General features: G+C 47.8%; 1 protein-coding gene across 1 annotated transcript in view; it reads left to right on the top strand.

The window, feature by feature from the left end:
- Window positions 1-12,699, top strand: part of LOC119164009 (uncharacterized) — a 160,270-nt gene that overhangs the window by 62,808 nt on the left and 84,763 nt on the right. Inside the window, exon 3 of the mRNA XM_037416107.2 lies at window positions 12,374-12,490. Coding sequence (XP_037272004.2) covers window positions 12,374-12,490 — 117 coding nt within the window. The remainder of the gene's footprint in view (window positions 1-12,373; window positions 12,491-12,699) is intronic.

Below are 12,699 nucleotides of genomic sequence, written 5' to 3'. Positions count from 1 at the left end.
AGGTTGACGCTTCGAGGTGCATTCTTTGTAATCATTAGCGCCCGCACATACCTTGCATCTCTTGGTTCCCCTGCAAGTCTTAGCCTTATGCCCACATCTCTGGCAGTTGTAACACCTTACCGCCGGCTCAATGTATTCCTCGACAGTGTGAACCGTAAAGCCGAGAGCAACTCTTTTTGGCAATGGCATGTCATGTCTAAACTGGAGTATTACATTTCGTATGGGCTGCATTGTGACACTTCCATCTTCATTTCTTACCCATCTCTTTTGTCGTGTGACCGAGATTACTCCAGCATCTTTAAGATAATCCAGTAGGTCATAATCACTGTATTCGAGTAGAACATCTCTTATCTTTGCTAGGGTCTTCATGTAAGACTGAGGTATCATCACTTGTACAGGCAATCCAGCCAGACTCTTGATCAGCAGTAACTTGTTTGCCGAGTACAAAGACCGTACTCCAACACAAAAACTTCCGTCTCTGTTGAATCTTGATGATGTCACTTTCTCATTGATAGCAGAGATTATCTCAGACGCTATGCGATTGGGATTCACCTTCCAGAAGGAGTCCTCGGCAGCGATTGGTCTGAATACCACCGGTATCCCCGTAGCTCTGTTCTTGTGATGGGTGACCACCGTGTAAGCTCCCTCGTCTTCCTTGGGTGCTTCTGTATCCATCTGTGTCATGTCATTAAGGGAGTACGTCGATGTAGCGTCATCGTTGTCAACCTCTTCCTCCTCTGTACGCCTCTTCTTGCACTGCGAGGCCTCGCTGCTCTCTGTAGGGGACGTCGATATTGTTGCTGAGCCTACAGCAACTTGAAGTCGAGCGGGATGGATAAGTGGTGCTCCTCTTTGCGCTAGCGGCATCTCGTTGTCCCCCATACCCGGGCTTTGCCAGGTATGAGGCACGGGCCCGCTAAGGGGCAACTCTGATCGCGATGCGTAGTGAAACTCCGACTCACCGATGTTTAGCTGCCACTCTGGAGACAGTCCACCCACCGCACACACTGTAAAAAGATCCTGAACTCAATATAATAACTGAATTAAGAGAGCGAAATGAAGCTACGGGCTTCTTCCATTCACTACTTCTTCACCACTTCAGCAGCGACATAATGTGTGACTTCTGTTTTTACAGCACCCAAGAAAGTTTCAAAGCTGTGTCCACGAGTTCGAAAGATGGCGGAGTCTGGCACCACCCAGAGAAGAAACGGTTGCCAGTTAACGCACAGCAAATGTTACCGGACCTGTAAAAACGGGAGTAGCACACCATGCAGGTTCTCCTGAGTTGTGACCGTTCTTATGTTGGGCATTCTGGAAGGTGTATGAACACCAGGTTGAGGGAACACGACTCCGCTTTACGTAGTGCAGCACGAACACCTCTGGTGAACCGTTGCAGGACATGTGGGTGCGCAACGTTTTTTACAGACACAAACATTTTGTCAGCATACGGGCAACAAATTGTGCGTTCCACATTGAAAATATAGGAAAAAAAAGTGTGTCAGCCAAGCCTCTGTCGCCTTGTCTGATCCAGAATTCGACTTTTTGAAAGGCACGTGTAGGTATCCTTCTACAATTGTGTAGACGCCAACCCCCCCCCCCCAAATGGTGAGGGCGTGCAACTTTCAAGATATAGTGTAAATAGATATACTTTTATCTCTTGGCGCTTGAGAACCACCCTTGGAGCCCTTTATTAATTAACATTTAACCTTTTTTAGTCTTTAGGATAAAAGTTCATGAGTTCTTCTCAATAAATTAGTTGTGAGTTTGCGAATCATTGCTTTTTGTCTCTTCTTGTCCGTGTTTTTTATTTCTTTACGCAAGTCTTAGCTATAAGCTCCCTTCATAATGATATCGTTATTTTTGAAAATAATCAAGTTTACTTTAGATTAAATGAGGGAATTAAAAGTTGAGTTATTCCCAACAATATGACTCGTGAACAACATTCCCATCACTTAGCTTTTGGCATCACCGCTGCTAAGGGAACAACCTCTCCTGCTGCTCGGTCACTGGCTACTAATCATCTGCGATTCGACGCGCGCCCAATTTTTTTAAAGCAGTCACGCGTTATGGACTTCTGAAGAATCTATATGAAAACACACAAACGAGAGCGTTATTCTCTCCTGTCATTTACCTTCTCACCGGTCTGATTCGTGACTCACACAGTTTTCTCACTTGCCGCCATGAAGAAACAAGCTGTCGATTGGTTCATATACGAGACAGGTTCTATCATTCCTAAATTTCCTTCTACCGCTATTTCCCATGCATTTACGCCCCTTATACCTTGTCTCGCATGCATATCGGCAACGAACAACTTATTTAAAAACGGTTTGTGTGTTTTTAACGCGATAGCCGCAAAGAGCTCGTTTCGCAGAAATTCCGGCGCCGGCGTCGATGTCAATGTCGCTGTCGATGTCGTTGGTTGTCGGCGAAAAATTACCATCTTGAGCGTGACCAAAAAAAATCAAGAATGATGCAAATAAAATAAATGATAATATAAATATTCGGGGTGAGAGGCGCTCGTTTGGGTCCAAAAGGGGATCGAACGTAGGTAGTTTGCATGGCAAGCGGATGCTCTACCACGCTTATATTTTAGTGCGAAGCTCCTAAAGCCATTGGTCTGTCCATGTATGTCTTTTGTGACTGGTTCGCAATGAATGGATGAACTTTATTTGGTACTTCGGAACGTTCTTTAGCACGTTGCGGGCTGCTCCGACGTCGGAACAGAAAGATAAAGTCTCTCTACTGCGTCGCGGTCCCGGCAGACTGCCTAGTTGTGTGACTCACTCAGCAGGTGGTCGGAGTGACAGACAGACAGACAGACAGACAGACAGACAGACAGACAGACAGACAGACAGACAGACAGACAGACAGACAGACAGACAGACAGACAGACAGACAGACAGACGGACGGACGGACGGACGGACGGACGGACAGACAGGCAGACAGACGGATGGACGGACAGACAAACGGCCGCATGGACGGATGCATGGACGGACGCATGGACGGACGCATGGATGGACGGAAGCATGGACGAACAGACAGACGAATGGATGGACAGAAGCAAGGACGGGTGGATGGACTCACGGACGGACGGATGGAAGCATGAATGGACAGACCGACGGCGCACGGATGGCCACCCGAACAAAGGTACGGATGGACGGGCGGAAGCCCGGATGAACTGACGGATGCATGGACGGACGGAAGTAAAAACGAATGCACGTGCAGAAGCATGGACAGATGGACGCACGGACTGACGGAAAGACAGAAGCACACACGGACGGACATACGGACGTTTCGCCCCACTCATCATCGTTCACTCGTGGATATTGTGGGATTTTTTTTTTTTTGCTGCATTGCTTGTTCCCGAACACTATGTGCATGGACAATGACGTGAGAGTCACAACAGCAAGTAGTGGCAGTCCTAGTGGACAGCCACTCATTCTTTTCTTGAGAGCTGTCCGTTACACGGCCACACTTCTGCTTATGAATACAGTGAAAAGAGCTCTCTCAACTTGGTATTTCAGGGAAAGTTGTTTTCGTCCTTTGCGAACACACGTGTCCTACATAGACGAGAGCACGCACATCTCGCACCCAGGTGTCTTCGGTGGTATACTCTTGCTCCCAGAAACGCCATAATTTGTTTTGAACTGCCAAGGCTCGTGTTTCACTAACATGGGAGGCAGTGGCTCTGAGACTATAAAGTACGAAAAATCGCCCGTTCAAGCTGCGCCTGCTTATAAAAAATTGGCCCCGTATGTGTATGTTTCACTGCAAATGTCGTCGAAAGACGATAGTTTTGCGTCTGGAGAGAGTGAACAAAAACGTTTATTTGATGTTCTGCCAAGAAAAGTGGTAAATGGTATTCTGGAGGCGTTGCGTGAGAGTGCCTAGATGCGGGCAACGGAGGCGAACGAGCCCATCAAGGCACGTCACATGTGAGACATGAGTGCTATCTTGCAGTTATCTTGGAAATCGAAGCGCGCAGCGTGCTCCCCCGTCTCGAGGGCGATAAGGTGTAGAATGCAAGGCGACGGGTAGGTGCCACCACCGTGTTGTCTTAGCCAAGCGTGGGAAACACTTGCCTTTTCGTGCAAGCGTTGCATTGTCAGTGCAGCGTGATAAATGGTACGATCCTTAGAATTACTTACGTATGTGTTTTCTAGTATAAAGAGATACAGAATGTTTACATGTTGTTATTGTGCCTCACATATCCACAATCATTGCTTTTTAATTGACAATCGCACAAGTATGAAGCCTGAAACTTGAGCAATATTGGTAGGCCCTGAGGATAGGGTTGGATTTTGGCCGTGCAGGGTATCGTTTCGGCAGACAAACAGACAGAAAGACAGACAAAAAGTGTAAAAGTCGTCTGGCTACAGTCTTCAGAGGCGGCTACATTCAACGCAAGAGGTCGAGATTGCTTAGATCTGCCTGTGAATTTCACAGCACACATTGGGAATTGTGCAGGTGCAGTGTTTTCACCTTTCGCCAATTTCCATCCGCAACAAAAAGCGCCGAGCTTCGTCGCCAATGGATAAATATACCGTTAATAAAAAGACGAGCCTAATAAATATGCACGAGTAAGGTAGACTTACTGCGTGTATTCAAGTGCAACCCCAACTACCGCGCTTACAAGGAGTCGTCTATATAGGCCGTCTTCGGATGTGAAAACAACCAGCGCAGGAGTAAAAACTTTTCCGATTGCACAGGTTTCCATCCACAACGAAAAACGCCGAGCTCAGCCACTAGTGGATTATATCGGCAAGAAAAACTACGAGCCGAGTAAAAGTGCACGAGTAACTATACTTATTGCGTTTACTCAAATGCGACGCCAGCTGTTCCGCTTTAGCAGTGATGTGCGCGAAGAATACTTGTAGTATGCGGCACCAAATCATTGACATACTCTTTCGCAGGCCGCGTGCCAATAATAAAAATTCTACCGGCGAACTATCCCGATGCAAAAATACGTGAACGGCGCCGAAAGCATGGCTTTCAATTCAGTCGAGGTGCGACGTGCCTTGACTGTCACTAGGCGAATCTGTGCTTTCGGCCAACGTCACCGTGACATTCTTGTTCTGGCTGGCACTTTCGCACCGCGGGTGTGGTCTGAGTGTCTGGCATGGCTTGCAAATGATAAACACATGTGGTGCATGAGCGCAAGTTGGAGGGAGATTCGAGGGCGGCGTTGACGCCAGTTTACAGCACAAATTTTGCCTTGCCACAGCCAAGGCCCGCTGCAGTTCGGCTGAGTCGAAAGCAACGCTTTCCGCTGTTCGCGTCTCTTTCAATCGGGATGGCGTTTACCCGATGAAGTTGCTTTCGCAGTCTGCAATGCGCGTATTGAAGAAATTTAGGATTGTCGAGGAAGGTCTCCCCGACGTTTCACACGAAATCAACACTAAATTCCAGTAGAGGAGGAGTGTGAAACATAATTACAGCCGCACTCCGGTTGTGAAGTTTTGCGTTTGATTTCCGGAGAGTCTACTTGCGTGGCAGTTCAGGGTGTTGCTTCACCGCGCTTGCAACAGACGGCGCAATGCGCTTTTCAATATGGCAGCAAGCACTGAGCTCGCTGTGTTCTGCTGTACACGAATGTCACATTGTCACATGAAATATTGCACTAATATGGCACTAAAGATACATTGCCTAGCGGATTAAAACAAGCAACCTTGAGACGGCCTCAATGAAAATGGAACATGACGGGCGTTTCGCGCCCTGCATCTGTCGGCGGATTATGGCCGGGATACATGGGGCATATAGTTTCTTAATATACAATAGAGGGAACTCTGCAGGGCGCTAGTGTTGTTATGACCGGCGTCAGCAGGCGCCATGCTGTCGCTGAGAAGTGTAGCCGGGCCGCGTTCCCATGCCTGGAACCCAGGGTTTCTTGGAACCAGCGTCGAGGAGCGGCGCTCTTTTAATCCTCAAAGAAGTAGCCGACTCGCCGCTTGTCTATGCCCGCCAGGTATTGTCCCGGCTAGCCGGCGGATGAGACATCAGGTCGCCACGAAGCGGTAAGTCGTTCCAGAGGGGACAACAAAGACAGCATATTCCTTTGAAGAAACGGCGACCGCCGCCACAAAGTGCCCTGCTAATTGAGCGGACAGATTGGCGGACCGTTTGATGTCTGCTGTCCGAAGCTTGGGACCCCTCGAACAGCGACATACACGACGAGCAAGAGCCTCTCTGGCGCCACCTTTAAGTGCAGTGATCTTGACTCGAAATTGGATGTTCACGTGCGCCGTGCCTGCTCGTACCTTGCACCGGTTGTGTGTGTGTGATTGGTGTTCCACTGAAGAAGGAGGAGCCCGACAGTGCTTATAAGGACGCCCCAGAGTGCGGGACGTCGCTCTGGACCAAGTAAAGGTTCATCCACCACGTTCGTAGTTTGTGAAGGCTCTGAACTGTGTAGCGGTTCAACCACCACGTTCGTGGTTTGCGAACTCTTAACCTCATGCTGTAAATATTTGTAAATAGTGCCGTAAACCCTGTTCTGTTTTTCGCATCCTCCAACGTCCTGCTTCTTCCTTCGTCAACCGGAGGTGGGATCCGAAGCGACTACAGGAGAACAACTCCGAGGATTCCCAACAACTGGTTGGCAACGGTGCGATGCGAAGCCACAAGAGACAACAACAGTCGGCCCAGGAGAAGCAGCTGGCTCGAGACATGGATCACGTATGGGTGAGTGCTTGGCTTTTCCTTTGAGTGAACCAGGTTCTAAAAGAGGGTTAAATTTTAGAACTGGTAGTTAACTTTGCCGAAAGACTCAGTTTCGCCGTTTCGGAGAGTTATTTTGGAAGTAGCGAGCACTCAGTACGATCATGGACTTACGGGAGCTGCAGAAGTCAGACTTGTTGTTGTTGTGTGAGGAATTGGGGATCGATACAAAGGGTTTGGCACGAAAACCCATAATCAGTCAAGCGATTAATGATTTGGGGGCTGATGATGAGGAACTAAGTGAAGAATGGGACCTCATCATCGAAAGAAAACTAAGAACAGCTCAGATGGAAGGAAAGAGTGAACACGAAAAACTAGGCCTCAAGAGAAAGTTTTTCAATCAAGATTATGAGTTGAGAATGAGGTTGGGACTCCAGCAAGGAGTACTTCTCAAAAATGAGGCAGTGTTCGAGATGTCTAGGTACATGCAGCCATATGAAGTATCATGGGATATGGGCCTGTATCTTAGACTGTTTGAACGAAAGTGTAGTCAACTGAAGTGTGAGCGAGACACCTGGTCTCAGAAGCTACGCACGGTTCTGCCCTGCGAGGCAGCGGATGTTGTTGCGCGACTCAGTGAGCAGCACGCGAACAACTATGAAGTTATCAAAGCAGAGCTGATCAGAAGATTCGGAACTTCGGTCAGCAAAAAGAAAGAAAGACTCAGACCAGAGTCTGAAAGCGAGGCGCGTCGCAAAGAGCCGGAAGTTCAGGCGCGTCGGAAAGCGCTGGACGTTGAAGCGCGTCATGAAAGGCCAGAACCAGAAATCGCGCTAGAAAAGGGCCCGCATATTCTCGAATGCATCAATGTAAATGATGTAGAGAACGAGGCCTTGGTCGGTCTCGAGGTGGAGACAGTATCAAAAGACGGTCCTTGCGAGTATGAGGTGTGTGCCAGCAGCCCTAATGGACTCAGTAAGAAGCTGGAAACCATCCTCATGCCTCGAGAGGACGTCTCGAGATCGTCACATGCAGATGGGGTTAGCACAGTGGCGAAACACAGTGAGACCGCAACGCTTCAGGAGTGCGGCGATGCCATCGGAGAGGGCCCAGTTAATGGTTTCATCAGCATTAACAAAGATAATTTGGCCCGGCAGTCCGTCGTGACACAGAGTACAGAATGTTTGAGCGTGGGGGAAAATGTAGCACAAGCTACAACGAGCTTCCCGACCCCTCAGTTACCGACGCGACATGACGATGGCATCGAGAGAAAGGGGGCAAGCAAACATCGCCGAAAACGAAAGAAGCGGAAGCAGACCGCACTGTGTAAGCCTAGGGCAGATCCCACTCCACCTCGAGAGAGACGAAGGGCTAGGCCGTTAAGCCGTTCCAGGAAACGTCCATGGTGGCGTTCCGAGAGGCACAAGCAGCGAGCCAGGTGTGGAGGGAGAAAGGGAGGTGCGTCACCCCAACGAAGCGCGCGGTTCAGCTCGACGACTTCGGAAAAGCGGCCTTGCCCGAAGGGTCAAAGTCGAAAGGGCAGAGTGGCTAAATGCCGCGCAGGGGTGAATACAAAGAGAAAATGGCACAGGCTCCCTCCGAACTACTCGCGTCCCTTTCGAATTCCTGAGGGGAACAGGCCGAAACGGAAATTGAGGCGTGACGGCAGGACACAGCCTATCGGTTGCACGTTTTGTAGCCTCCGGCGTGCTCGAAATCCGCCGGGACCGCGACCCCATCGTGTGCGATTCAAGCGAATCTAATTGAGAAAAGGGGGCGGTCAGTTTGAGTAATTTTGGTGCGTGCGGATTAAATTATGGCTACTGATTATTGAATTGGAGATGCATATTGGTCTGTTTAAGTTTGTAAGTCACATGATGCGGAGTAAATTTTTGAAAAGGAAAACCGCCGAACTAAAGGCTGAAAATTGAAGTCCATTAATTTGTACGAATATAACCGAGAAGGTAAAAACTAAAAAATTGTTTTGTTATTTTTCTAGTATTTTCAAAGGCTGGGGGTAATGTCGTATGCCTTCACTGTCATGTGGATTTGTCGTGAATGAGCATTTGGGGAAGAAGTTACCATAGGCCGAATAATTTGTAAATTGCTTGAATTTGGCGCGACACGGTGGAGCTGTCGCTGCGCGCTATGAGAATTGAAGACCATTGGTGCATGGTTTTAGCATTAACCTATGTAATTGTTGTGAGGTGCTTTTGTTGAGTATTGCACCTAGGATTACTTTTATGTTGTTCACTGTGTGTTACAACGTAACTTAAAAGTAAGTCGTTAGACAAACTGCGAGGGATTAAGCGTTTTGGTTAGTAGTGTCATGTAGCTTGCAACGCTGTAGGAATGAGAGTAGTAATTAAAAAGCTCAGGAGAGCTCAGTGTCTTTTTTTTTCTCTCAGAAGCGTTTGCATAAGCTGGTAACTTTAATCAAATGAACCTTTTAAAAAGCAATGTTTTGTTGGCTTTTTGGAGAGCGATTGGTCAAGTGATCATATGAGCGAAACAGTAAGCTTTTTAGATTCTGAGCAAATTAAGAGTATTAGGTCAAAGCTTAGGTTAAGCTTTCAGAAAAGCTAGATAGCTTTATGTCTCAGTGGTAGACAATTATGGGCGGCCGTAAACGAAGACGGACGTTCGGAAGAAAATTAGCGCTCACTGAATCTGAGTTCCTGACTGATGCGCTCAGCGGGACAGAGCCGTGTAAGTAGTCAGCGACAAAAAGAAGGAGGCTGCAGTTATATGTCTCGACGACAGTGGCAACGAGTATGATGCGTTCTACTTGAGCCAGAATTTGGGCTCAGGTGAGATAACATACTGCGCTTCAGGAAAGGAGTGCGCTTGCCTTGTGTAGGGCATTCATCAGTGGCAGTGTTATCTCCAAGGGGCTAAATTTAAAGTAGGAACAGACCATTTTCTCCTTACTTGGCTGCAAACCATGACATCAAAGAACAGTCGCCTTGTGAGGCGGAGCTTGATTCTTCAAAAATATCATTTTGACATTAGGTAAAAAAAGGGCAAATTGATTGGAAACGCTGGCGTGCTCCGTCGCTCTTTCTAAACCATTCTGGAGTGCTCTTGGTGTATCAAAATTGATATTTTAGTTTTTTTTGTCGTGCATCTTATTATGTAAATTTGTAAGGTAGCACGTCTGGTTTTTCAGCTCAAGTGAGTCCTGAGAGTTCTGAGAGTGAGCTTTTGTTAAAGCTAGTAATTAAAATTGGTTTGTCATCCCTCTTTTGGCTTGGTTTGTTCGAAGGGGGCCGAGTGCTTGCTTGTGCATGTGGTCCAGTTTCAGAAACGGTGTCGAAGATTCGGCCTTTACTCAGACCATGCCACAAGCGAAGGCGAGTTCTTGGGATTCGACTACGGACCCTTTCGTCGTCCCTGCGAGCAGCAGTGTTGACCGCTGCCCTCCGTGACTCATCTGGCGAGGGGGAAGCTGTTATGACCGGCGTCAGCAGGCGCCATGCTGTCGCTGAGAAGTGTAGCCGGGCCGCGTTCCCATGCCTGGAACCCAGGTTTTCTTGGAACCAGCGTCGAGGAGCGGCGCTCTTTTAATCCTCAAAGAAGTAGCCGACTCGCCGCTTGTCTATGCCCGCCAGGTATTGTCCCGGCTAGCCGGCGGATGAGACATCAGGTCGCCACGAAGCTGTAAGTCGTTCCAGAGGGGACAACAAAGACAGCATATTCCTTTGAAGAAACGGCGACCGCCGCCACAAAGTGCCCTGCTAATTGAGCGGACAGATTGGCGGACCGTTTGATGTCTGCTGTCCGAAGCTTGGGACCCCTCGAACAGCGACATACACGACGAGCAAGAGCCTCTCTGGCGCCACCTTTAAGTGCAGTGATCTTGACTCGAAATTGGATGTTCACGTGCGCCGTGCCTGCTCGTACCTTGCACCGGTTGTGTGTGTGTGATTGGTGTTCCACTGAAGAAGGAGGAGCCCGACAGTGCTTATAAGGACGCCCCAGAGTGCGGGACGTCGCTCTGGACCAAGTAAAGGTTCATCCACCACGTTCGTAGTTTGTGAAGGCTCTGAACTGTGTAGCGGTTCAACCACCACGTTCGTGGTTTGCGAACTCTTAACCTCATGCTGTAAATATTTGTAAATAGTGCCGTAAACCCTGTTCTGTTTTTCGCATCCTCCAACGTCCTGCTTCTTCGACAACCACCGGGATTCACAACAACTGGTGGCAGCGGTGGGATTCCCAACAGTGTCTATAAAATCAGCAACGCGTGGCACTTCTGCGACCATGAGAATGGTGGGTAGTACACAGATTGGTCTAATCTTCGTACTTCTGGCCTGCTTCTGGCTCCGTGTGTGCTCGTGTGGCTTGGAGCTGTTTCCTAACGAAACAAAAATCTGCAAATCTTCTGCGGTTGCGCTTCACCACCTTATTATTTTAGGCTTATTATTTCGAATCAGGACACAAAGTTCAGAAGGGTTTGTTCTTCCCTTCAAAACAAAACCATACCCAGCAATAAACGAAGCTGCAATTATGATTCGGCGGCAGCAAGTTTATAAACTAGGCAAATTTGTGTACTACCGATCATTCCCATGGTCGCTGAACGATAGCAGCGCCAGAGTCTCTCTAGTAAATTTTAGGAAGCTCATTAACATGGGGCATGTGGGCACGCGTCTATTTTCTGCGTGTCCCTAAAGGCGAATGCCAAATACTTCGAGACGGGGCAGTGTGGGCAACGCAGCTCCATCTGGTAAGTGTGCTGTGCCTATACTCGCGTGTTAAAATAACCCATAATTTATCTTCGAACATGTTCATTAACAAAATTCGCAGGTCGGCCTTTTGGAAATTGCGCTTAGGAAACCACGAAGCAAACAAGAACTCTTCCTCAACTGAGCCAGTTAGTTGCGTGGTTCTGATCAAAGCGTCGCTTCAACCCGCATGTGTCACTAAAAATCAGCACAGTGATTACATCGTGACAATGACTCCATGTGTACAAATGAACACCACTTCACACGAAGTATTCTGGGCGTGATCACCATTAAGAAATAATGAATGATAGCGAGAGTCAGCCACTCGCGAAAAAAACCTACGTGGATTCAATTTCAATCCTGATTGACAAGACTGCAAACGGCTTCAACGACTAAATGTGACTAAATCATGGCAATAGCCACACTGTATTCCTTAACAAATTTCGCCAAAGTTCATACGCCTGAAAGCAGTTCCTTTCTCAGAGCAATAATACAGTAGAAATGAGTATAACTTGCACCCCACACTCACACGGAGTATCCTGGCTGAGAATATCATCTGTGTTTTTCAGTCTGATTACCGTGCTGCAAAGTTTTTGGGTTTTTTTTGCTTTCTGCTGACTCTGACAGCGCCCGTCTGGAACCTGTAGTATGTAATAAAGAAGAAAGGTACAAGGTAGTAATTTACAGAATGCTGCTGTTCAAAATCTTTTCAATGAAATGTTAGTTGACAATACAGAAGTACAATAATGACCATTTCATCCAAAAGACAATGATTGTATGACATTCAGTAACGCTATAATAGTAGTCATTGCATGACGACGATAGACATGCACTTCGAAGACGGACAGAGATGAGACGCTGTGTGTGTCTCGTCTTATCAATGTCTCTTTACTAGAAGCGCATACCAGTAGTCGGTACCGATCGTCAGTTGATTTAACTACGGTTTTAATGCTTCTTTTTTTCATTGTTTTGTTGTGATTATTCTGTGCAGGCAACCCTGGACTAAAGGGCGACAAAGGCGAAAGGGGTGACCGCGGTTTTCCTGGTGAACCGGGCAGTATAGGCCCTCACGGGCCGCAAGGCATGCCGGGACTGCTAGGACCAAAGGGTAAGCAAAGAAGTGCGCGTGTAGCCTCTACAAACACTCCGTGCTTTTATGAACAAGATGTGTTTTATAACGGTCACCAGGAATAATACGGACACTGACCAGGAAGTGAAAAAGTAGCTAAAATAGCATTCAACTTTTCCGTAGGCAACGCATTACGAGCAAAACTACTTACAAAGATGCGACATTATAATAAGGACGTGCCACAATTT

Source organism: Rhipicephalus microplus, chromosome 3 (genome assembly GCF_043290135.1).
Source record: "Rhipicephalus microplus isolate Deutch F79 chromosome 3, USDA_Rmic, whole genome shotgun sequence".
NCBI lineage: Eukaryota > Metazoa > Arthropoda > Arachnida > Ixodida > Ixodidae > Rhipicephalus > Rhipicephalus microplus.
Note: the sequence above shows the minus strand (reverse complement) of the source record. Positions and strands in the feature narration are given on the sequence as shown.